This window comes from Triturus cristatus, chromosome 11, assembly GCF_964204655.1.
Source record: "Triturus cristatus chromosome 11, aTriCri1.1, whole genome shotgun sequence".
In the NCBI taxonomy this organism is placed as follows: Eukaryota; Metazoa; Chordata; class Amphibia; order Caudata; family Salamandridae; genus Triturus; species Triturus cristatus.
The window spans coordinates 433,052,124-433,077,773 of NC_140594.1; the positions used below are offsets into that span (position 1 = coordinate 433,052,124).

The 25,650-nt window shown below is 42.5% G+C and overlaps 2 protein-coding genes across 2 annotated transcripts; both read right to left on the minus strand.

Annotated features, from left to right (window-relative positions):
- Positions 1-466: 466 nt before the first annotated feature.
- On the minus strand, positions 467-11,068 carry LOC146784388 (gastrokine-1-like). Its single transcript, XM_085636323.1, has 6 exons — positions 10,973-11,068; positions 8,535-8,588; positions 3,812-3,949; positions 3,008-3,118; positions 1,460-1,604; positions 467-719 (listed from the first exon to the last, which is right to left on the minus strand). Exons 1-6 carry the CDS (start codon positions 10,982-10,984, stop codon positions 628-630), a joined length of 552 nt encoding a protein of 183 aa, XP_085492449.1. The 5' UTR covers positions 10,985-11,068; the 3' UTR covers positions 467-627.
- Positions 11,069-13,988: 2,920 nt separating this feature from the next.
- Positions 13,989-25,387, minus strand: LOC146784389 (gastrokine-1-like). Its single transcript, XM_085636324.1, has 6 exons — positions 25,310-25,387; positions 24,689-24,742; positions 20,012-20,149; positions 19,571-19,693; positions 17,032-17,167; positions 13,989-14,252 (listed from the first exon to the last, which is right to left on the minus strand). Exons 1-6 carry the CDS (start codon positions 25,319-25,321, stop codon positions 14,173-14,175), a joined length of 543 nt encoding a protein of 180 aa, XP_085492450.1. The 5' UTR covers positions 25,322-25,387; the 3' UTR covers positions 13,989-14,172.
- Between the last annotated feature and the right edge of the window lie 263 nt (positions 25,388-25,650).

Sequence of the window (25,650 nt, forward strand, 5' to 3'; positions counted from 1 at the left end):
ATGGCACTACCAACACAACTCCTAGCCAGCACACTCCTGCAAGTGTGATTATTCAGACTATCCAGGCCCCCAAAGCTATGAGAATGGCTTGGACGGCGGGTATAAATCAATTTTAATGTATAGTAAAATAATAAAAAAAAGTTGTTGTGCCAATCTCAAAACTGGACAAATAGCACCACCATGTGGCAGACTGTCATAACTGTAAGTGTTGACAATTAAAAGTGCCGATGCCGAACCAGAAGCCACGGCTCAAATTAGCCGCTGCCAATCATACATTAGGTTTTAGTCCCCTATGTTTCATTAGCATCCCTATAGGCAATGTGGCCCACTGCTCCATATGTTTATCATCATCCATGTTATTGCTGCGATTATGCTTAATGTTTTGAAGTGGTCATAAGGTAACAGTATTGCAATACAAAACCCAACCATACATTTTTATATTTAATAAACAGTGATACGACAACGATTGAAGCAATGCTACAGTTTATTTGTGGCAGAATTCGAAGAAGCCCAAATGGGGAAGAAAATACAAGCAGAAGGGCAAGTAAAGGTGGTACTTCACCATCTCAGAAAAACACAATGGGGGTCTCCAGACACTGGAAACTCTGATAATCAAGTTCGACAAAATTAAATTTGGAATTCTGCACAGACGTTGATGTCCACGATGAATAATAGTCCAGCATTTATGCATCCGCCAAGGCTGAAGAACAAGTTGTTTCCTGGGAATGGAGAAAAGAGAAACATAAGCACTTCAAATGTACGAGCACCCAGTATTACGCTAGGAACACTACTGAGCAATAGTGGTGGTCACTTATAAGTGAAGATTGCACCAAGAATAGGAGCTTACACACTGGGAAACTCGTCAACAGCTCAAGAGCAGTGCAGAACTGCGATACGCAGAAACTCAAAGCCTATATTGATACACCAACAGACAGGATAGCTAACATTAGCCGATCTTCTTGACTGCTGTTTTTTAAAAAGAACTTTCATAGGGGCATATTATGAAGACAGGCGATAAAATTATCGCCGCTTTAGCGGTAGAAAACTGCCGCTAAAACGGCGATAATGGGCTTGATAATATGCTCTATGGAATTCCAATTGAAGCCCATGTTAGATGTGAAGGACATCTTACCTGGCGATAATTTTATCGCCTGTCTTGATAATATGTCCCATAGATAGTTCTGTACCCAAATAAAGATGAAATTGAATTGAATTGAATTGTATTGAATTGAATTGAATTGACTACTGGTTGTAGACCTGCCAATCTGTGCCAGACTGGCCTAGGTGGTAAATAGGGTATTTTCTGATCACTCGTAAATGCCTCCAAATGACCAATGACTCTTTCTAGGTCAGCACCCATCAAGTTTGTTTCAAAGAAATCATCGGACTGATATGCAGGGATTGGGATGTCCTATTCTAGCCACTTTTGTGCTGAGGCGTGGAGATGTAGGATACTCACCCTGAACCTCCTGAGCAGCGTAGGATGGCACTCCCCGGCACATGGCCTCAATAGGTTTCCCATACTCTGCAAAGTTCTCAGCTTTAGCACTGGTGACGGTATATTGCAAGGAACGAGGGGGTGGTCCTGCAGGCCCTTTGTTATCCTATATAGGGGAAGAAACACACATTCTAATTACTGGACTCGTCGCCATACGCTTTTCATGAGCTCTTTTCGCAAGTCTCCTTTGCCGCTTTACCACTCCCACACATTTCATTTGCCTCTCCTTCCTCTGCATCTCTATTGCATTTCTGGTGCAGATCTAGATTATCTTGTCACCAACACTCAGGACTGTCCCTTATCATGTTTATTGTTTCTGATATTTGGATTCTAGAACTTGACACGTTACTCCAGATGGGACCTCTAGAACTAGACACATTTGACCACGTAAGGCCTATAGAACTGGGCACAATAATCCGGAACAACAGGCAATGCTCCAGATAGGGCTACTAGAGGCTGACACATTCCACTAGATACAGGCTGCAGAACTTAAGACAATGCTCCAGAAGAAGCTTACAGAAAGACACGCAATAATCCAGATATGTTCTCTAGGACTTAACGTGTTATGTCAGTTATGGCCTACAGAACTGGATACGCTTGTGTGGCCCCTTCTGTAATACAGATAGCGTTGGCACACATGTAGAGCCAGCACTATCATCAGAGGGTGTTCCCTATTTTGCATGGGGGGGTGGCCCCATGCAAATGAAGAAATCAATGTGCCTCTGCACCCGCACCAAATTATGGACAGGGGCGCAGAGGCAAGCATGCTCTTAGGAGGCGCACTGAAAGTGTGCCACAAAAAGGTGGTGCGCTGTCAGGACAGTCCTCTCAAGGGATGAAAGAGTGTCCCATAGGCCCACCCCTGGATATACCACTACAAGCAGGTGGAGTCACTCACTGCACCTGCCTGTAGGGGGATCTCTGATCACTTTTAAAAGTGCAGAAGGGTTGCCACCTGCACAGAGAAACACGGAGCAGCTTTTAAACAGCTGCTCTGTATTTCTCGTGACTGCGCCGCAGATTGGCAGCTGGCCCGAGTGCAGCGCATTCTTCCTAATAAGGCACATTCTCGCTGTTTTCACCCGGCGCACCTGCTTTAAAGTGCACCGTGCTTTAATTTGCAAACAGAAACAGTCCGCTCTATCTGCCATAGGGCCTCAGATGTGCTCAATTATATTCCACAGCAAGCTGTAGATGTGTCTCTGAGAGCTGATGATCCCCACGTGGCCTCCAGCAAGGGACACCGAGCTTCAAGTGTAGGCTAATCAATGAGGTATTCAGTGGTCACATCTCTTTTTTACCGCAGGTTATGCTTGTTTTTTTAATCACAAATTTCATCCGAGTTACACTTTTTGTCTGAGTGAATAAATATTAAATGTGTGTACGTGTTTAAAATAGTATCGAGGCCTACCTGCCCTATGGCTGTTTACTGGTTGCTTTGACACATAAATGAATTAGTTTATTGAAGGCACTCATGCACACATTCAGAACCCCCCCCTCCACTGTCACCTTCTTCTCCTTGGTGAGGCGAGCGAGCTCCTGGATGCTGGGCACCACGTTCCTGTTCATCCTGTGGATGTAGCAAGACTTCTTGGCAAAGGGACGGAGAGCAATGAATCCCTGGAATACATAACATTCAATAATCAACATATATCCCTAATCAACATAATGGCTCTTGATCGCATGCCTGTAATGTGTACAGGGTTACTGGAGAGTTCGGCAAGGCATAACACTTGACCAGCTAATGGGAGAAATGATGAGAAAAGTCAGAAAACCCATTCATGAGTTAGCTTGGTGGGTTCATGCAACCGCTGAAGAGAATTATTTGCGATCCACAGTTCAGAAGTTCAGATGTTCATATTCTATCATTAATTTTATAGTTCATTAATTATTATCAGAAGTAACATTTGTGTTTGGTTCTTTGAGACTTTGAAAATAATAATGTTTGGTTTTATGTATTGCCAGCTTCCACACTTGCAGTGCTGTAAATCAGTCCTTGTTGGGGATTCCAAAGTGCAGCAGTGCTCTGCTGCGCTCTTCCAGAAAGGAACTAAATTATTAATATAGTCCTCAATTTGTGTGAGGTGAGGAGCTCCCAAAGGAAAACACCCTGCGGCTCTACCTCCTGCTGCATTCCAGAATGAGCACTGGTAAAGAACTGATGGTCAGTGAGGTTATGCTCCTGTGCAGGAAAATGCCTGCCATTAGCGGGGCGTTCCTTTGGCCCCTCTGCACTCCATTATTGTTTTGGGTAACACACCTGTACTTGTCGATTACCATCTTCATTTGAATACCACGAGCTGTTTTACTCACCGTGTTGTAATCCCAGATAGAGTTGATTGAGTTCCACCCAGCATTAGTGTCAATGTTGGCGATGTTCTTGCCATTGTTAATGTTCACCGTCTGGTGGACGCTGCCGCCATCATTGCCCTGGTTGGTCAAGGTGACAGACTGTGGAGAAAATAGCAAAACATTAGTAATACATTTGGGATCTCCAGAGAATCCCAGTGGGATCAAATCAATGTAACATATGAAGTCAGCAGAAACCTTAAAGTGAGCACTGCAGCATCAGACCAAATGCAACAAGTGGACGCAACATCTACCGAGCAGCCCTGCAGCGTCACGTCAGTCCATGTAAAGAATCATTAGACATGTGAGTGGTATGTCCACAAAGGAGCACCTTGTGCTGAAGTCTACTCAAAAGTAAATTAATTAAGTGGGGGGAGATCTATAGAGCACTACGGTAGGCTGTCTCCACTCTAAAGGAATACTTCATTAGAGGTTGACTCCAGTGCTGAATGACCACATCAGGCGACGTACACCATGACCCAGTGGAGTGTGTCAGCGTCACAGGTGTAAACAAGATGATTCCAATGGAGAAAGCCCCCATGAGTGTACATGTGTCTTGTACAGAGATGTGTCATGAGATGCAGTCTGGAAGATCACAGCCCTAAAGCAAACATGGGAGCACTACAGTGAATGACTACAGGGTTGGTCCTAATCCAAATGGTACCATCATTATAGTGGGGATGGCCTGGTCAAAGTGAAGCACTGATGGTTTGAGCCTGGGATAAAGTATCACAATACTACATCTGCAGATGTTTGATTATGGAGCAGAACTACATTATTGGCTCTGTCAAATAAATTAAGCATTAGTGGTGCAGACAGGATGTCACCACAGTTCAAGTTACATCTAAATTCTCAAATCATTAGATGTGCAACTGGATGTTTACAATCAGAATTAGAGAACCCCACTTTATCCAAAGCATTGACTAATCAAGATGTGCATCAGATATAAAGGTGGATTTTAGTAAAGGGTTGAATCTTATTTTAAGATGAAATCCTGTAGCAGTGCGGACAGTATGTCTAAAAAGCCGCATTGTTGGACCAAGTCTCAGGGAAAGCAGGAAATCATTAGAGGTGTAGAAGGATATTCTACTTAGAACCTTCACTGGATGAGTACCAACCTTAAGTAAGGAGTATCTGATTTAAGGTTTGGTGGTAACCGGATATCCAGTTTCTGGAAGAAGTGCTAAATCTGGAGGACAATCGACAGGTAGGATTTCTTCTACCATATTCCATGTTTAACACTTTCACCAGAAAATGGAGGAGTTTCCATCATCATCCAACTCTCAATCATGCAAGATGGCGACAAAAGGTATATCTGCAGCAACACTGCTGGAACAGATTTAAATGGGAGTATGGAACGGTGGGACAGGATGTGTAAAGTGTAGCAGCAGAGGATCTACTTTAATCTAACATTTGAAATTAATTGAGGTTTGAATGGGATGTCTCCAGAAAAGCTAAGTAGGGTTCGACCCTTCACAAAGTGTCAGGTAATCAGGTGTTCATTTGGGTACCTTGTCGCCAGGATCAAGTATAATCTAGCACGTGGTCGCTCACTGTAGTCTTTATGCATGGCGCTGGACGTTCACTGGATTAGGGTCTGTGCATGAGATGGGACAGTATCCACCCCTTATGTTTAGCCGCTTATATTTTGGGAAAATAGAGTCATCCATTGTGGGATCTCTGTACATTTCCAAAGAGTGGACATGGTGCCTCGTCACGAGTGAGGTCACAAAGCTGAGTTAAGGGTTCAGCCCCATTGGGACAGTAGGTCTTGTTTGTAGGTCTCTCTCTAGCATCTCGAATTTCCCAGCAGCACAGCAAAGGAGAGGCATGGTTCACAGAAACAGAGTACACCTCTTCCTATACATATTCCTGTGCACTAATATTGCTCATGAAAGAGAAAGAAAAAACAAAAGGGCTATCTTTTAACTGGAAATTAAAGTAATTTCTGTTGGTTTGCCAATTGCTTGTCTCACACTTTTGCAGGTCACATGGGTTTCTACGCATGTTACTTAAAACAATGGTTGTTGCACTTCCCTTATTTTGGCTTATTTTTTAAAACCAGAATATGCGATGCAGGAAAAAACGTTCTTATGTGGAATATGTGAGTTTTGCTTTTCTCCACAAAGTGAGCGAGAATAAAAAGCTCCCATGTTATGTTATGTTAGGCGATTTGTAGAGTGCATGGCTGTCCCAGCAAAGGGACGTCCCAGCGCTAAGGCACAGAGGGAGGGCGCATGCTAGGCTCCTGCTACTGGAACAGCCAGGTCTTTACTGCCCTTCTAGAGGCCAGATGATTGAGGCTGTTCCTGATGGAAAGTGGTATTTTGTTCCAGAGAGTTGGTGCTCGAACCTTAAATGAACGACCCCCGGTGTACGAAGATTCCTTGAAAATGTGTACATTCGGTGATTCAGACAAAAAAAAGTATTTGCACCTTCTTACCATGTTACATGCATTATCCTTTAAATACTGTACAGTGTATCTTACTCATATACATGCTCATTATTTGTGCCTCAGATGAGCAATTGACTGAAACTCATACACGAGGAATAATAATGTCAGTAATATACGATTTTAATCTTGAATGTGTGGTTTACATTACTAATCCCTACGTTTTCATACATGCATGTCGGAAATGATCTAATATATATATTGTAACATTTGGTTCACATTTGCATGCATTTGGTTTGTATCTCTCCGTAATGGTGTAGGCTCGTAATATCTAGTATAGAATATTGAGTGGCCACAATAATGTGGCTAAAATTTCAAGGAACAAAATATCGATGGGTAAGTATACCTAGATGTTCTATATCTATCTTCACTTACACATACCGTGAAGATAGATATATCTCTTGAAAATAGCTGTTGATTTCTTTACCTGACTTTATGCAAATACACATTTAAAAAATATATAATAGTGCTCTAGCCTGATTGATTCACGTGTTTTCATAAATGTGTAACACCAATTGAATGCATGTTTATTTATTATTTGATTTAGGGTTTTTGTAAATTACTGCTAGCCATCACTATGGTATTTTATACAAACAAGGGAACCCGAAAAATGGCTAAGGACCACGGGTATCAATTATATATGTAGAAAACAATGGTCCTGAGCAGACACTAAATTTTACATAAAATTAAATATAGACCACAATGGGTTACTATACACATCCGATGTCCAGCCGGACAGGGGATTTTTATTTTTCAGATACTAAAGGATATGGTCAAGGATAATGAAAACACTACATTTATCGTGGGGCAAAATCCTGCACCCTACAGCATGGGGAACGTGCGGGGGGAAAAAAGGGAATAACAATGCAGACAGGTTAGGACAAACAACAGTTACAGGCAAAGACTGAGAGCTGTTGCAACTTGCAGGCATAAATGAAGTTGTAGCAAGTTTGACAAAATAGTGACCCCAACGAGTAAGCACAATGGATATTTGTGGCACTATTTTTAAAAAGTCGACGTTTCGATCCCAAGCTCATTGCTTAACGGGATCATCTTCAGGACTAAATTTATAACATTTGCCTGGTTTTTAACGCCCCAATTGAGGACATAGGGGTATCACATATGGCAGGTCAGAGTGGAAACTGACAATGAAGAACAGCGTTGTTGCTTTTGGTTTGGTCGCTTGCAGTTAAGGTTTCTATAAAACTTAGTGGGCGCTGGAGCGTGCTGCTCCTTGCCTGGATCGGCTGTTGGGTAGTTAGACTGTGGTGCAGATGGCCCACATTTCAATGCGCCAAGGTATTGCTTCAATATACTAATATGTTACAGTCCAAGCTGTGGAGAGATACAGCAATGGAGATCTCTGTCCTCAGCAACAATGTGCTGTGTAGTAACCGGCTCAATGTGGCCCATCTGCACCACAGTCTAACTACCCAACAGCCGATCCAGGCAAGGAGCAGCACGCTCCAGCGCCCACTAAGTTTTATAGAATCCTTAACTGCAAGCGACCAAACCAAAAGCAACAACGCTGTTCTTCATTGTCAGTTTCCACTCTGACCTGCCATATGTGATACCCCTATGTCCTCAATTGGGGCGTTAAAAACCAGGCAAATGTTATAAATTTAGTCCTGAAGATGATCCCGTTAATCAATGAGCTTGGGATCGAAACGTCGACTTTTTAAAAATAGTGCCACAAATATCCATTGTGCTTACTCGTTGTGGTCTCTATTTTGTCAAACTTGCTACAACTTCATTTATGCCTGCAAGTTGCAACAGCTCTCAGTCTTTGCCTGTAACTGTTGTTTGTCCTAAACTGTCTGCATTGTTATTCCCTTTTTTCCCCCCGCACGTTCCCCATGCTGTAGGGTGCAGGATTGTGCCCCACGATAAATGTAGTGTTTTCATTATCCTTGACCATATCCTTTAGTATCTGAAAAATAAAAATCCCCTGTCCGGCTGGACATCGGATGTGTATAGTAACCCATTGTGGTCTATATTTAATTTTATGTAAAATTTAGTGTCTGCTCAGAGCCATCACTATGGTGTCAGCCGAGAGAATTGGTGGTGAGGAATGGGATGCATAAAACAGGTGGGTGCATGGAGCATTGTAATAGCTGTTACAGCAGGTGGTGGGTAAACAGTTTATCAATCAACAATGAATAAAGCCTTTTACATCTGACCATATAATCCCAGTTATATAGCTGCATGTTACCACAGTCTGCATTTTCTACTTACGTCATCAGCCAGAGATGGGGTCAGGAAGACAGCCAGAAAGGCAGCAAGGAGAATCTGAGGAGGAAAATTATAATATAAAATGTCAGGAAAGCTAAAAGCTAGCCCAGAAATAAAACATTCTGCAGCAGAGGCTACTGGAAATGGGTCAATTTATAATATCCACCCAAGCACATCATTTATGGGGTCAATCTGAATCTGTTTTCGGGGCTCAGCTTTTTGTTGCCTAATGCAAGACACGTTGCATCCCAGAAAGGGCAGCTCACAGAATGAAGCAGGTGTCTTTCACACTTCCTCACATTTTTCTCTCACATGAAGCCCAGCTGACCAACCAGGCGGCACTGCTTTCAAGTGTGCGCAAGATGCATTCTTTTTCTCAAATCCTTCAAGGAGTTCCATGAAAAACCTTCCAGCTTCAAGAAGTTTCAAAGTTTACCCTTTAGCCTCATTTGGGTGGAAATCAGTACTTTGGTGACAATTTAATTTGCACAAGATACAAATAAACCTGCATTTATTTGTCATTTCGCAGAGAAAAACGGTAGAGCTTGAACTTTCAGAAAAAATTGGGAATACATCTTGACTGTGTCTAATTAGCGTGTAAATGTGCTCAAATGGAGAGCACCATCTTGAAATGCGAAGAAACACTTAACTCGGGCAAAGGGGCACCTAAAAAGGGAGGGCCCGATCCACAAAAGTAATCTGAGACAAAATCCTAACTTTATGACTTTCAGTATTCCCAAAAGGCATTTATTAGTAGTAAAGTTAGGATTCCTAACACTACTACTAATAAACTGAGACAAAATCCTAACTTTACGACTTTCTGTATTCACAAAAGGCAGTTAGTAGTAGTAAATTTAGGATTCCTAACTTTACTACTACTAAATGCCTTTTGTGAATACCAAAAGTAGTAAGGTTAGGATTTTGTCTCAGTTCAGTAGTAGTAAAGATAGGAATCCTAACTTTACTAAATGCCTTTTGTGAATACCGAAAGTCATAAATGCCTTTTGTGAATACCGAAAGTCATAAAATTAGGATTTTGTCTCAGATTAATTTTGTGAATTGGACCCCTTAACTTTTTCAACCTTACTAATTAAAAAAATCGGCGATTCGCTCAATTTCACTGGAATAATAAAACTTCACATTCTCCTGATCGCTGCACTATAGGTGACTACCTGCATGTGCGTTGACACCTTGAATTTATGTGAAAGCAAAAGCGAATATAACATGATAAATAAGATCACAATCACTACCCTATAACCAGTGCCCTTAGAATTATGTGACAGGGGAGGACCAAATTATGTGTCAGGATTGACTAAATGATGCAGCAAGAAAAGGCAAATTATGCGTCAAAATGCTGCTCATTTTTTTAAAGTATTTCTTTATTTTTTGTCATTTTTACACATAAAGAGCTCTCCTCATTTGCACCAGATTAACACCCAAATACAGCAATAAGTCACGCAAAGGTGACCTACACTCCTCTGGGAAGGGCATGCCACTACGTAGCGCAACACATGCTCCCCTGGGTTAGTAACTTTTGATCCGATTGACCTAGAAATTTGCTTGGGTTAAAATCTGCAAATTATGCAGCAAATGAGAAATATGTGGCAAATGTTGCACCATAATTATGCAGAAAAAAGCACAGCAGCAGAATCATATAATTACAGTAGCTCTGTCTATTACCTAGACACAAAAGTCTCAAATTGATCAATTTGCATGATGTCAAATGTAACAAAACCCCATAATTAAGAATATCCGAAAGTATGACATTTACCCTAACCCTCTCTAAGTGCATAACCAAATCATAACCCTAACCATCACTCTTTATCTTACCATCACCTTTCCCATTTCACTCAAAGCTACTCTCACACTTATGCTTGTACTTAACCTAAACCCTTTGCCTTACCCTAACACTCCATCCACTACTTACCCATACTCTTTCCTCCATTCACGTACCCAATGCTTATCAATCACCCTAATGTCAGCCCTAACCTTACTCACGCCTTATCCTTGTTCATAAAGGTACCCCTAACGCTTTTCATACCCAACTCCCTTCCACTAACCATAACATTAGCCCTATATTTAACCCGTAGGCCAACTCCAGTTCTTCATCTTACCACTTTTTAATTCATATTAGATAACTTTTTACACAATTTTGAAAATCTGCATTGCCCTGGTCTTTTTTTATTTTTCCTCTTTATTACAAATCTTCAGTGTGGTATTTCGCCATGTTGGATTTGTTGTTACTACATTTCTTGGATACCTCCTTCGTTATCACCTAATGCTGTGTATCTTGGATCACCTTATGATAGCCACTGAGGACTTCAGACACCTGAACAGTGTAAGAGGCAAATAACTTCTCTACTGCATTGTTTCTGTCCTCACCCTACACCACAGAAAGTTATCAGCAGGGAAGTCTTATCTAGACAAGGTTGGATACTCACAGTCAGCTTCATTCTGTTGGTTGGTGAAGAGCCTGCCAGGATCTGCCTTTGAGGGCTTCACGGCCCCTTTTATAGGTGATCTGAGGCAGTGGAGTGGGTGTGCTGAGCAGGGCTTGCCCCATGCTTGAGCTCCTCCCTGCGATTCACCTGGATGACATTTTTTAGTACAAACTTTGAATTTGAATAATCCTATGCCCGATTAGATAGCATGCTTATTTACTCTGCTATAGGAGGAGAGTGAGTAATAACATAGGCCCGGCAGTAACCTGCTCCACCCTTCATACTGGCATAGACATGACCAACACAGAGGTGTTTATCCGAGATTAACTTATTAACCTCCTGGGGCAGGACCTGTCTCTGGTAACGCGCAGCGGCGGTCATGTGCTGCTCGCTTGTTATCTGCAATTCTGCCATATCAGCTCTGAGTCGGGCAATCCCAGAAATCAAACAAGGGCTGAAAGTTGAAGGAGTTTAATCATACCCACTCCCGCACCTGCCCGATGAAAATTCATGCGACTGAGCTGTTGATTTAAAATGCTTCTTCATAAAAGGAATACATTTGTTTGAGGAAAAAGACCTCTTAATTTTCCATACATATCAGGGGTGCACTATTGCATAAGACCTCAGACGTTGAGTAACCTGCATTGTTCTTCTAAAATAGTGCTGCTGTCAGCGGCCATTTTGAAAGAAGCGGCAAAGGGCGGGGTCTCCTTCCTGTTGGTGCTTGACTTCCTTAGGGATACGTTTTTGTTTGAAAAAGGTACAATTTTAAATAAAAGCAAAAGACATCACATCTATGGTAACTATATTGCTCGTTTGGTAACATTTGTAATCAGTCGGTTCACTATATGAAAAATAGCAACATTACATAACATAGCAAAAGACAACTATCAATTCCTGAGGTTCAGATAATGAATCTAAAAAACGACTTATAGCGTCTGACCCCATGAGACACTGCGCCTGCTGGGTTGCCTGTGCCGGTTCCCAGTATATGCAGGCATACTGTGGACATTGCATGGCTTACCAAGTACCCTCCTACGTCGGTCAATGGCTAAACTAATAAGAAATGCTTCCTCTATGTATGACAGGCTTGCAAAGTTGCGGCCAATGGGAGACAAAGAAAACTTTTGAACTGAAGGAGAGAATTGGATAAGCTGGCTCCAAGCTCACCTCTTACCATGACTTAAGCTGTCTCTCAGCTCATCATGGAAGTAAAACTGGGCAGAAGGTTTAAGTAAGAAAAGCACAATCAATGCATCGCCAAAGACAACGTTTCTCCAGGACCTGCTCAAGGGTGGTGCAAGTGAATAGTGCAATGACACAGGGCAAAGCCCAGGCCACAGATGTCTTTGCAAAGGGATAACAGTAGACAAGACATCAACACAAGAACTCATGCAAATGGCTCCTTTAAGAGCCTAGCATTTTCTCTGTAGGGATTGAGGTCTCTTAGTCCTAGTAGGACATTGTCTACTCAATAAATAGCTCAAGGTGTCCTTATGGTATGCCCACCTACCTGCTGCCTATTCCTTAGGTGGCGGTGGGCATAGTAGAAAGGATGCCAACTGAAACCTCCCACCAGTAAAAAGCCGCAGTCACTTGTGAACAGAGAAGTTGCACAGTTTTAGACCTAAGTTCAAGTTGAGGAGTGCATCTTGGGTGTCCGGGTCTATCCTCAAACGTTAGTAAGTGCCCCTCAGTGCTGCTGATGAAGAGCAGTGCAGGATGTTTCTAGAACTGTAGGTCATAACTCGGAAGGGAAATGGAGGTCAAGGGTTGGAGCACAAGGTCTGCCCCACAAACAGCAGCTGGAGACAAAGGCTTGATGGCTTGAGGGTTCTGGTGAAGTGTGGTGGTGATGTGGTGTTCTGTGCTTTATATATTGGGGACCATCCTATTGTGCACCTCTCCATCATTCTCTTAGGGCTAAAAGTCTGAATAAGTTGATCATTTGCTTATTTTGTTATATTGTACGTATTATTATATGATACCGTGCCATGTATTCTTTATGAGTTTTGATAGTGTGATTTTAGGTTGCATATTTATATACTTATATTTTGAATAGTGTTTTATATCGGCATAGAAAAAAAGTAATTCTCATGGGTAAGTTCTCATATTTTTTCTCACATGTGACATCACGTGTTACAATCATATTTTCACAATGCCTTTAGAAAACAGTTTAAAGCAGCTTTATTAATCCCTTCAGCTGCAGAGGACATTGTGAATATAAGAGAATTTGGTTTTCTGTCAGGCTGCAGTTTGACAATACCCATCATTCTCAGAAAACAAATTGTGCTTGCAGACAGCCCCAAGCTGCCCGCCATCTGCATCAGGTGCACCAGTGAATAACCTAGTGCTCTCCTCACCATAACAAGCCTTTCAGTGATAATTATTTCTAGTGATGGAAAAGAGGAATCTTTTAATGTACTGTGTTCATAATGTTTAATTTCTGCTCATTCATGATTGCTATAAACTTATTAATAGTTGTACAAATAAAATGACTTGGTCTGGCCTCATATAAAGCCTGAAAACAATCTTTTATGTTTCTTGTGTGTGCTTTTCTGGGGGAAAGAAAACAGAGAGCCCTCATAATACCCTGTGTCTCTGACAGGTGGCATTCTATTTCTGTCTCTTTCCAAACGTGAACTCTCTCTGGGTAAGTTCAGTAGAGTCTTGTGGGGCACCGAGCTGTCTGTTTTGCTCATTCAAGCCTCAAGCCAGAAAATTAATATATTTGTGCCTACCTGAGAACCAAGGAAAATCTTTCGGGTGTGGTCAGGGTGGATCCTTGAAGCGGGACAGTGGTGCATGCTGACAAAGGGCCTGCAAAAGCAATCTGTAGAAAGCCCACCACCCACCATCCATTAGCAAGCTTCACTAACAATTCTCCCGCTCCACCTCAAAGCTTGATGAGCGATAGGGTGCTTCACCCCAGCCCAACCTGCACTTCGAAGTGACCTTAGCCTCATTCTAATTCAACAGAAATCAAACAAAGAAAGAAAAGAAAAACAAAATGGAGTTGGTTTCAATTTTTTTTTATTAGACAAGTAGAGTGAGGCTTTCTTCTATATGGCACACACAAAAAAGGAACTGAAGGTAACTACAGAGGAACTTAAGGATCACAGCTACAGAAAGAACACACTACATGCCAAACACAGGAACATTCAGGGGCAACGGAGAGCGGCTCCAGCTGGGTGCTGTTCTTATATGCCGATGCAGAGGTTGACATCCACCACCCACAGGATTCCAGCATTCAAGCAAACTCCAACATAAAAGCTGGAACCTAGAAGGAAGCGAAAAGAAGGAAGAGGAACTCTAGTCATATTTAATATTTTTTCACACATACCTCACACAGCTCGGGCTCGCAACTACTGAAACAGCTGTTAACATGTTCAAAACATCTTTCTGAGGGCCAAGAATACCAGCCTGATATTTTTGATTATTTAGATTTACTATTTGGGAAAGACATGGCAGGCTTTGGATGCTCGCCAATTATGTACAAAGCTTTCAGCATGTCAGAGACCGGAGAAATTGGAAAGATGAGCTGCAAAAACTAAACAAGCGTTGGCAATGCCAACAGGTCTTGGTTTAATTTTTGCACGCATTGAAACATAGCGTTAGCCCATTAGAGCCAGACACATGTAAGAAACGAAAGCTAGTCTATGTTCAAGGCTCCCCTGCCTTTTTCCCTACACAAAATGAAGGCCAGGTGGCAAGGGAACCTTCATTCTAGTGATTTTATTGTCTCTATGACAGGCACGGGTCCTTACCTCCTGTGCTACATTTCACCTTTAAACAAAAAGAAGACTGTATTGGAGGTAAGGGTGAAGGGATAGCAGGGGAGCCATACTCAATAAAGTTGCCATCAGCTTGAATAAAGAAAGAAAAAGCATCAATGGACCGGGAGAGACTAACGAGAAGCCACCAGGTTAGAAGGGTGTGTGAGGGACACGAGGTGAAAAGGGCAGGAATGGGAGGGTGGCATGAGAGGAGGGGGAGGCGGCAGAAACAAAGAGTGAGACACCTAGGATAGAGGGAGGGGTCAAAGAGAGAAACAAGAGGGCGGTGTGGGAGAAAGGAACGAGGAGAGAGAGACACATGGGAAATGGAACAGAATGGGGCAAGCGGGAGCTGCCACAAGAAGGGAAGTGGACGGGGTGGTAACGAGAAGAAGACAGAGAGGCTTACTGTTGTAAAATAATCCCTTATGCATTCAAAGCAAGTACTCCATTTCAGGTGGAAATATATATTCTAACAGAGAATTGCTTCAGGTGAAAGAGGAGGCTTCTATTGGCTGAGCCATGATGTGATAAAGAACGTCGAAAGACAATGGTCGAAAGAGACAGGCCCAAAAAAATCAATTATTGAAAGGGTGTATCCAAAGTCCACTCTAAGCATGTTATAGACAATAGGTATTTTTGACAGATGCACTGTGAAATCCCAGACCTAAAAACTGCAGTTAGCTAAGTGGCAAATACCCATGTTACGGAATCAGAAAGCAGTGGTACACCAGGGGTTAAATGGCTATCATAAAAAGTCTATCTGTATAAGAAAAACTTTCATTCTTTCTGAATTTCCTGTTGGTCTTTGTGCTTTCACTACCGGCCCATGACGTTTCATCATTTGTAAGTTTTACCTTTGGGGCAGGGTGTTCTGTCTTTTTTTACGTTTCTGGCGTAAAGTACCAACATTTGACATTATAATGCTGCCTCAGTAAATTCTGTACTTTTGTGCCTGTAGCCTAAAGAGAGTCCCAGTCTTTTTTGCTTTAGCTATGGGATTGAGGCAGAACGTTCAATGTTTTTGTCACTGCATAGATTTCAATGCACAAAAACGCCAGGGATAATAGTACTGATACTATGCACACTTTGAGCACTAGTGACATCACAAATATGGCCTCTTGTCTGACTCACCCTCTCAACATCCTCGTGTTTGATTCTGAGGTGACAGGGGAAGGAAGCTTTCTCTTCCTTATGCAAAGTAAAAGTAATCTTACAGCCCTGCGCACTTCCTGTCCCTCCACTGTTTCCATTGACCTCTGAGACCAGGAGTAGTAGAAGACGGAGTACCATTAGTGCCAAATGGCAAAGCAGGGGTCGCAGCTGCTAACCCCACTGACCCCTGAATGACTTTCACGTGTAGCTCATGGGCAGGGAGTTCTGCCTCTGAGGAACATGCATTTGTAATATCCATTTTTGCATTTACTAGATGTTGAGGATTACAGGGTGGGTTTGCGGTGTCAGTGATCATATTAGAAGAGGATTTTTCAAGCTGGCTAGTAGACAGGCCTAGAGCTAATGCCTTCCTATGAATCCAAATCAAGCTGGGCAAGTTTCTACGCACTGACGTATCACAAAATATCATCTGAAAAAACTGAAAGCAAGGCTAAGTCAACTTCCTGGAAATCATACCCGGAAAAGTCCTCCAGGTAGAGAAGCTATTATTGAGGGGAACTTACTCTTCTCACGCCTCTTTGGAGAAGGAGAAGTTATTTTTTAAATAACATTCATATCCCAAGCAAAAAAAGGGCTTGTTCATCACCAGTGTCAGGGTATGGTCAGATATAGAGAGAAACTCAGGCCTCGGAACCTCCCAGAGGAAACTGTGGAAACCTTTGCTCCAGATACCGCAGTCAACACCAACAGCTGAACTACAAGCAGACTGCACCCATACCCCACCCAATCTATAGCACTGGGAGTAGGGGACAGGATATGTGTTAGACACAGCATAGCATGTTCATCCCATCTGATAAATCTATGCTGGGACGGGTACATTAACCCTAATAAAAAGGAGAAAATGAAAAAAGGGATAGAAAAGTTGGCTTTCTTGTCAGTGGGACCATCGCTTTTGCCTCTCAGGGACCTGACCTAGAGCAGCTCTCGCGCCAGACCTGATACCCAGCTAACCAGCCCCAAAGTAAATGACTGCCACTGAAATTGTATGTACATTTACGGAGTTCCAGTTACATTAATTGTATGTCATTTCTTGTCAGGATCATATATGAGGGAAATCTGGGCAGGATCAGGCCTTACATTGTACACTCTGGTTTAGTGGTTACTCACCTTGCACCTCTTCAGCTAGGTAGGTAGGGATTCCTCTGCAGAGGGCTTCGATGGGTCTTCCATATTGGGTCAGATCTTGAGCTGGCATCTTTGTGGCGGCGTACTGCAGCGAGCGCGGGGGAGCTCCCTTTGGGGCCTAAGAATGGAAAGGAAGGGGACAGACAATGAATATTCAGTCATTAAAGCACGTACAGTCATTTGGAGCCTCAGATAATCATTTTCCTTTTCTAAAACAGTCTTCCTCAGCTGTATGCAGGCTAGTGACTGAAAGAGGATTGTTAGTGATTCAAAAACTACTACGTCAAATCGGTGGGAATTTACTGAAAAGTCTGCCCTCATTTTCATTGCCTAAAAACCCACAACCAAAGGCCATTCTCGATCACATCCATATTAGGCAAACTCAGGGGCAGATTCACAAGCCCCGTACGCCACATTTGCGCCGCCATTGCGTCACTTTTGTGACGCAGCGCAAAGCCAGCACCATGCTGCGGGGTATTTACAACATGACGCATCTAGGGAGATACGTCGCGTTGTAAAGCCCTGCGCCACATGTGGGCGTTCTGGTGCGGGGGGGGCGTTCCGGTGCAGGAACGCCTCCTAAAAGTGGCTGAGTGAAATCTACAAGATTTCACTCTGTCACTTTTACGGCCATGCTGCGTCAAAACCCTGCGCCTGCTTGAAGCAGGCATAAGGATTGATGCAGCATGTTAGGCATAGGGGTATCCCAAGCCTTGCTAGAGCTGCTTCACGCTTGCGACGCGACTCCAGCAATGCGTCACCTTTACGGCAGCAGATGCCTCGCGCATCTGTCTATTCTTACCCCATGGTGTGCCGCATTGTAAATGCGGGGCATCCATGGTGGCGCAAGAGGTGTCTGCCATGACGCAAAATAACTGCCGCATCCCTGCTGACATGCAGGGATGCGCCAGTTATTGTAAATCTGCCCCTCAGTGCTTAATTTGTAAAAAAAAATAAGTGCCAGGGAACTCGTCACTTGGCTACTGCAGCTTGCACCACACATTGTCCCTGCCACGCTGCCAATGATAGTAACAACACAACTACTAACCATCACATTCCTACAAGTGTGATACTTCGCACTAATTCAGGGTCCCAAAGCTATACGAAGGGTTGAGCGGCAGGTAATAGTCATTTTTAATATTTATTCACTCCATAATTAACTGTTGTTGAGGTCATCTCTAATTTAGCCACACAGTGCTACCTTGTGGCAAACTGTGAGACACGCCGATTTGACAATTTAGTGCCTGTGCCAGCACCGGACACCACCGGCTCATATTAGGCACTGGGCAAACTATTCCACAACGCATAGTAAACAGTGACAGAGAAGCCACAGTGATAGTTGGAATACTTTTGAGTACTGTGGAAGATTAATTTCGGAACAGTAAAAGTAGTATATATATATTTTTTAATTGTCCAGTTTTTCTCGTTACGAATTGGTCAAAGCATTTCAAATAAAAAATACAAATTACAATGAAAGAAGCACCACACAAGTAATTATTTCTAGTTAATCTGAAAGGATTCACTTAAATAACAGACACTTAGGACACTGTACCTACTGTGACACAGCTTAATCAGAAATCTAGAAAGAGATACTGGGTCAAGGTACTTGGTACTGGTTGAAACTCCTTCTACGTCACAACGTATGATATGTAACTGCTTAACTGTAAATGTCAAGGTACTTATAGAGCACACTGTCACCAGACGGACACCTTGCGGTGTCGCCTTTGCAGTTTCCTGGCACTGATACTCATACAGCTGTGGAACCCCTCCTGGCTTTCCCTGTGAAGTGTCCACTCCTGGGCACCCCCAGGGTGAAGCCAGGCATCCTTAGCACTGTTGGGGCCGGTGTGGAGGCGAAGCAAGCTATTGCCCAGAGTTGCAGCGTGGGGCCTGTGATTAGAATAGGCACCGAGGTGAGAATAGACAGGTCCGAGGAAATTGAGCCCAAGCCCTGCCGAGGCGGGAATCGAACCCTGGTCCCTGGCCAGAACTCTGCTTCAGGGTCTGCCACTCTAACCATTCAGCCACAGTCCTCCACTTAGTTTAGCATTTTAGATAGGGCTCTGAGGTAATAGCGCCTGCAATGCCATAGATTGTTAAAAATTCTAAAATGAGCCTTTAAAGAAAACAATATAAACCGGTGAAACATTAAACATTTTTGATAACAATTCTGGCTAGAACAAGATGAAAAGCTAAGCCCACGTTTACAGAAATATTTGTTCTGAATGAAACTGAATTGAAAATGCAACTGACATATGTACACGAACTTGGCTTAAAACTGTGGGTCACTGTGTCTAGAACTGATCATGCATATGGAAAGAGGAATGGACTCATACCTAAGTATTACAAATTCCCAAGATTGTGCTATTTTGAAGCAATCTGGTTTGCAAACGAGAGCCATCTTTATTTTAGTGCCCAGGCCTGTTTTCTGTCCGAGTCCGACCCTGGTTATGCTCAACAGATCTCAAGTTCCTCAGTTGACAACTTAGGTTTTAGGTCACACCTCATCATTTAGTCTCACCTTTTCAATTGCCCGCTTTTCCTTGGTAAATTGCGCCAGTTCCTGGATGCTGGGTACTTGGTTCCGGTTCATCCTGTTGACGTAGCAGGCTTTCTTGGCAAACACTCGAGTTGCAACAAACCCCTGCAACGCAAGCATTCTAATTAGAAGTCTAGTTTCTGAGTTTGGGCAGAGGCCATTGCAGAGATAGAATAGGAGCAGCAAATATTTGTGACAAGACATCTGAAAATTTGTGAATTATGGTGCTAAGATATAGAATCTCGGGGGAAAAAATAAAACGTCTTTTGTTATAATAACAAATGGCGGTGCTGCCACTATGGAAGGTACAACAGGCCACCCAATTAAACTACAAGAAAGCCAACTGGTGCTTGGCCTAAAACAGCATACAGCCAGCAGACAAGCAAGGGGAGGATTTCTTTTTGCCTCCTGGTCAGAACTCACATTGCCGTAGTCCCAGATGGAGTTCCAGGAGTTCCAGCCGGCGTTGGTGTCGATGTTGGCAACGTGGTCCTGGTTGTTGATGTTCACCGTCTGGTGCACGTCACCACCATTGTTGTCTTTATTGGTGAGCCTGACCGACTGCATTGAGAAACATACACATTAGTGAACTGCAATATAGAGTATTTATTTATTTATTTAATGCGTTTTTATATAGCGCGGACTTTACCCGAAGGTGTCAGAGCGCTTCACAATAGGAACAGCAGCGTTACATGAAGAGAAAATTACAAGTGGGCATGTTACAAAAGCAAACGTTACATTACATGAGGCAAAAGTGACTATTGTGCATGTATCAAAAGCTAACAAAATACAAGAAGAGGTAGCAAACGATACGTTACAAGAGGAAAAAGTGACATGTGTGCAAGTTACATAAGCGTACAAGATACAAGTAGAGGTATAAAACTGCAATAAATGGCAGACACTCAAAACACAAGAACACACTGGGAAGGCACTTCTATAGGCATGGAGTACAGACTTTCCTATAGTGGACGAACTTTCTTCAGGGAATTGAGAGGGCATGAATTAGATTTGCAAGTGTCTTTGAAGTAGGAGAACTTTGAGGTCAGTTTTGAAGGACCGGGAAGAGGTGGTGGTCTGGAGCTGAGGCGGAAGTGAGTACTATCCACTACCCAGTAAAGGTATCCTTTCAGGTATCCAGAAAGCATATCTGCAGCGATGCACTGCACAGCTGGGTGAAGAAAGTATTGTGTAATAAGTCATTTTGAGCTTTGACGTGCAATTGCGTTAAAGTTATTCATCTATACTTTAAGGAGCTTTGGTTCAGGCTCCTTCAGCCAATGGCTACAGGAACCTGCAGGGATCGGTTTGAGACATTGTCAATCACATCTTGGGTTAGTCCACAAGAATTATTTAGTCTCACATTCTTTGGATGTATCCTTCTGCCTCCACCGGAATACAAGTGGGCCGAGTTTACATCAGAAAAGTACACTGATGTCACACATTTAGTAATTTACCTCATTTATGCACAGTAACACAAAACAGTCATTTCATAATTGTTTTGCTCTGGCCTAGGTATTTTGTTTATTGCTTTTGCTAGTGCGAGAACAAACCCACTGGCTTTGCCATTGCATGTTTTATTGTGATAATAGGCTTTCATTTTTCTCGTATAATGAATAACTCTTGTTTCTGACATCCAACCCAACAATTATGCTTTACTCCTCCAACCCAACAATTATGCTTTACTCCTCCAACCCAACAATTATGCTTTACTCCTCCAACCCAACAATTATGCTTTACTCCTCCAACCCAACAATTATGCCTTACTCCTCCAACCCAACAATTATGCTTTACTCCTCCAACCCAACAATTATGCCTTACTCCTCCAACCCAACAATTATGCTTTACTCCTCCAACCCAACAATTATGCCTTACTCCTCCAACCCAACAATTATGCTTTACTCCTCCAACCCAACAAGTATGCCTTACTCCTCCAACCCAACAATTATGCTTTACTCCTCCAACCCAACAATTATGCCTTACTCCTCCAACCCAACAATTATGCTTTACTCCTCCAACCCAACAATTATGCTTTACTCCTCCAACCCAACAATTATGCTTTACTCATCCAACCCAACAATTATGCTTTACTGACCCTTGAAAGAGTAGTTATTGAGTTGCCTTGCATTGACCTACTGAGCTACACTGAATTGCATTGATGAGAAAACAACTGAAAATACACCAAAATCTAGGTTGCCCAGACTAATATTTGCTCTCAGATAAGCAAGTACGCTTACCAATTTTCAAAAATTCCTTTGTATCGTTCCTAAAACAGAACACCTAGAAGAGACTTATTTTCCTAGAAAAAAAGGAATATATACTCCTGGCAAAGATTCACTATACTTTCATCAGTTGCAGGTTGGAGGTCCTAGGGGAGGGCTAATTATGTCTTAATAGCTATTGCATTACATTCCAGGACTCTTGTTTAAACGTATTGTGAGATCTTGGGCCTATTGCAAAAAGGAAGTGCCACATGAAAAGTACAACACAGGAGTATGTTTTGTTATCATCTTGTTTTTGTCGCTGTAGGGAAAATCAATCTGCACTCAAATCACAAACAACATTTTGACATTGAACATATGTAACAACTTCACATTAAGAGTGGAAAGGATACATGGCTATCAGTGACGGACAGTAATTTTGATAGGGAGGGGGTGGGCGGGCCACAGACGCACACAAATACACTCACTCACACCCATGCATTCACTCATGCGCACATACACCCATTCACAGTCAGTGATGAGTGCTGACCCCTCCCCAATCTGTGATGAGGTGTCACTGATTGACAGTCAGCCCTGGCCACTTCAGGGCTTAAAACTGAAGCGCCCAGGTCTGATGCAATCAGCGACTCTTCCCCTCATCACGAGGGGGAGGGACTCGAGGAAATTTTGCAAGGCTAAGAAGGCCACCCCCACAGGGCTGTGAAATCCTCAGCCTGGTATAGTTGAGCTCAGGCACCCAGGAGGATGTGCATTTAGTGCATGTCTAGCTCTTGGCTGCCTGACCTGAAGAAGAAGAGAGTCTGTCAGGCTGACCTTTGCTCACCCTAACAGACACTCTTCTTCTCTGATAAAGTTAAGGGGGCGTTGCCCTTTCACACATATGGAAGGGCCACAGCTGATTACTTTATCTAGCCTTGAACCTCTGCCTCCTGTGCCTAGAGGCTCAAGCCATGCCGCACTGAAGACACTCGGACATTGAGGCAGACCACTAGGTTGTGTTGCTTGCTTCCTGGTACAAAGAGGATGTGACCTAGACATTTCTTCAAGACTGCTCACTTTGTATTGGTATTGACTGATATACACAGTTTTGGTTTCTTCATGTAACATAACAGGCAAGCTAATACACGGAAGTAAGCATGCTGCTTTGAGCTAACAACAGTAATTGTTCTAGATATTAAAATGCAATCAGTCAAAAATGTCCATTCCAATTAAGCAATGTCTATCAAACAGCTATGCTCAAGTTTATTCTTTTTTAAGTTGGAAGGAATATGGTCATTGGCCGGTAACCATTCAAAAAATGTTTACTTGTGTGACAATATTTAGTAGTAGAGACATATTGATGCTGCATTTGGTAAATATAACAAAGGGAAGTTTTGCAAACATCTATAACGTATCCTAAGCTGGTTGATAGTGGCCACCACTATAAACAATATAAATATATATATCAATTCTGCTTAGTCATGCTCATAATTGTACACAAATTAGACCAGTTTCAGCAATGATTGAAATAGGCTGATTGAACTTTGATACAGTCAAGAATGCTGACCCAGATCAACAATTCCAATCTCAGCATTACAATAATAATCCCTACTTAAGGGTTCAGGGTCAACACTTCCGATCTATGTTCAGCAGCACAGATCCATCGTTAAAAATGTCAATCCATGGACAAAAATCTAGCTTGTAGAGCACCACTGCGGATCCGTGTTTAACAGTATCAGTATGGGGACATCAGTGTCATATAGCTGTCAATGCTAATCCATGGTCTCCAAAGCTGATTTATGTGAACAATGCTTTCTGATCAAGGATCAACAACCAAAGACCAATGACGTCAATCCAGGGTTACCAATGCTGATCTCTTGTCAACATTGCCAATGCATGCTTAACAGATCTAATTTACGGTCAGGAATTTTACTTCATGCTCACCAAATGTGACCCGTTTTCAATAATGGTGAAGCTTTATCAATGATCAAAAATGCTGATCTGTCGTCAATGATAATAAATGGGCAAATCTGACCCACGGTCAACTACACGGAAATTTGGCCAAACATACCAATCCATTATCAACAAATAGACTTTATGGCCTACAATTTTTTTCTCTACAAACAAATCTAAACCGTAGTCAACAACAGTGATCATTGGGCAATAATATGAATCTATTGTCAACATTTTAGATCCCTGCTGATGATAAATGTTGAATAATGATCAACAACACCAGTGTATTTTCATCCATGCTGATCCCTGATCAATCAAGCGGATCCATGACCAACAAGGGAAATCTATGGCTTTACTATTTTGATACAAGCTTGGCAAAGCTAATGAATGGCCAATAGTACTGATCCATGGTGCAAAATGCTGTGGTGAACAAATACCTTTCATAGCCATCAATGCTAATCCAGAGACATGTTTTTCTATAATCAGCCCCATAGCATTAGGCGGACAGGTTTAAATGGGCAAAGGACAGACAACAGTCGTAATTTGGTTTGACACAAATGAATGAGGGTTACCACAGATAAACCATGAGCAATCATCATAAAACCTGCACGTATTCTGCCCAGAGGGCACTGTACACAAATTCTAAGTAATGTTAATGACTATGGGTCAAGGAGAATTAACACCATCAATCAAAGACCGAGAAAAATATTGTGAGTTATTGTCAGCAGTGTATGACACAAAAAGATTGGAAGATATAAATTAATTTTTATGATGATCAAATGCAATCAAAACACTCACCTACCACCAAATGCAGGCCTAACACTGCCCGTGACATCAAATATGAAAAACCTAGAATTGCTACTCTATTGTTAAGTGAAGTAGTTAACTGCTTTCCATTGCTGAGCCGACACTGATTCTATTGCTATCCCAACGTATGAGATCCACTTACATCATTGGCCAGAGATTGTGTCAGGAAGACTCCCAAAAGAGCAGCAAAGAAAATCTGAAATGCAAACAAAAAATGATCGGTTTTGTTATGCCTCACACAGATAATTATTTTATTGCAAACATTTGATGTACTCAATCAATCAATCAAACTGCATTTGTATAACGCGGCTAATCAACCCTGTGAGGCTTTCCAGGTGGTGGACTACAGCTGGGTACAGACTTTTGATTTCAAATGATACAGTTGCTGGGAATACATTTGTCTAGGTGTGCTGAACTTCGAATTACAGTGCTCTGAGTATACACTTGTCAGATGCACTAAATTCACACCTTGAATTCACATAGGCGACAGAAGGGGATCAGTCCTGGAGAAAGTGGTATACATAACACTCATGACATTTTATGAAAATACCTGGCCCAGGTGCCATCTGCCTGGTGTGGCCCACATAGATCTAGGGTACTCTTCTACATTTGATCTAAAACATGTTGCTCATTCTTTGGTATCCTGCTTACTACCTTACACCCAATAGTGAGCAGTCCCCTCTTACAGGAAACTCATTCTTCTAAACCACACCTTTATGCTGAAGTTCCAGCCACTTGAACGCAGAGTAAAGGATCTACTTACAGCAGCCTTCATGTTCCTCTCCGGTGGGGCGGCACGCGGATGAGAAGAATCTAGCAAGGAGTGGGTTACCACCCAACACCAAAGGCTTTATATCCATTTTAGAACAATTGCAAAGGTGGGGACAAACTGTTATCACAAAGGCACCTGTCGTATCTTTTTGGGAAAGTCTTCATCACCTTGCTGTATGCCAGGATAGATTGCTGTTGTACACCTTGGCAGCACCTGCTGTTGGAACCTTCCCAGCCTTGTTGGTTTTGCCGCCATGCCCAGTGCGCCCATGTTGAACGGATGTGATAAATGTTTCAATACATTTCAAGACTGGTTTACCTTGGCAGAGATTC

What these genes read in the sequence shown, in the direction of transcription:
- LOC146784388 (XM_085636323.1), bottom strand. An exon ending in CTATCTGGGATTACAACACG is followed by an intron (nt 3,119 to 3,811) that starts GTGAGTAAAACA and finishes TATGTATTCCAG; the next exon opens with GGATTCATTGCTCTCCGTCC. An exon ending in CGCTGCTCAGGAGGTTCAGG is followed by an intron (nt 720 to 1,459) that starts GTGAGTATCCTA and finishes CTCCATTCCCAG; the next exon opens with GAAACAACTTGTTCTTCAGC.
- LOC146784389 (XM_085636324.1), bottom strand. An exon ending in CCATCTGGGACTACGGCAAT is followed by an intron (nt 19,694 to 20,011) that starts GTGAGTTCTGAC and finishes CTTGCGTTGCAG; the next exon opens with GGGTTTGTTGCAACTCGAGT. An exon ending in CCTAGCTGAAGAGGTGCAAG is followed by an intron (nt 14,253 to 17,031) that starts GTGAGTAACCAC and finishes GCTTCCTTCTAG; the next exon opens with GTTCCAGCTTTTATGTTGGA.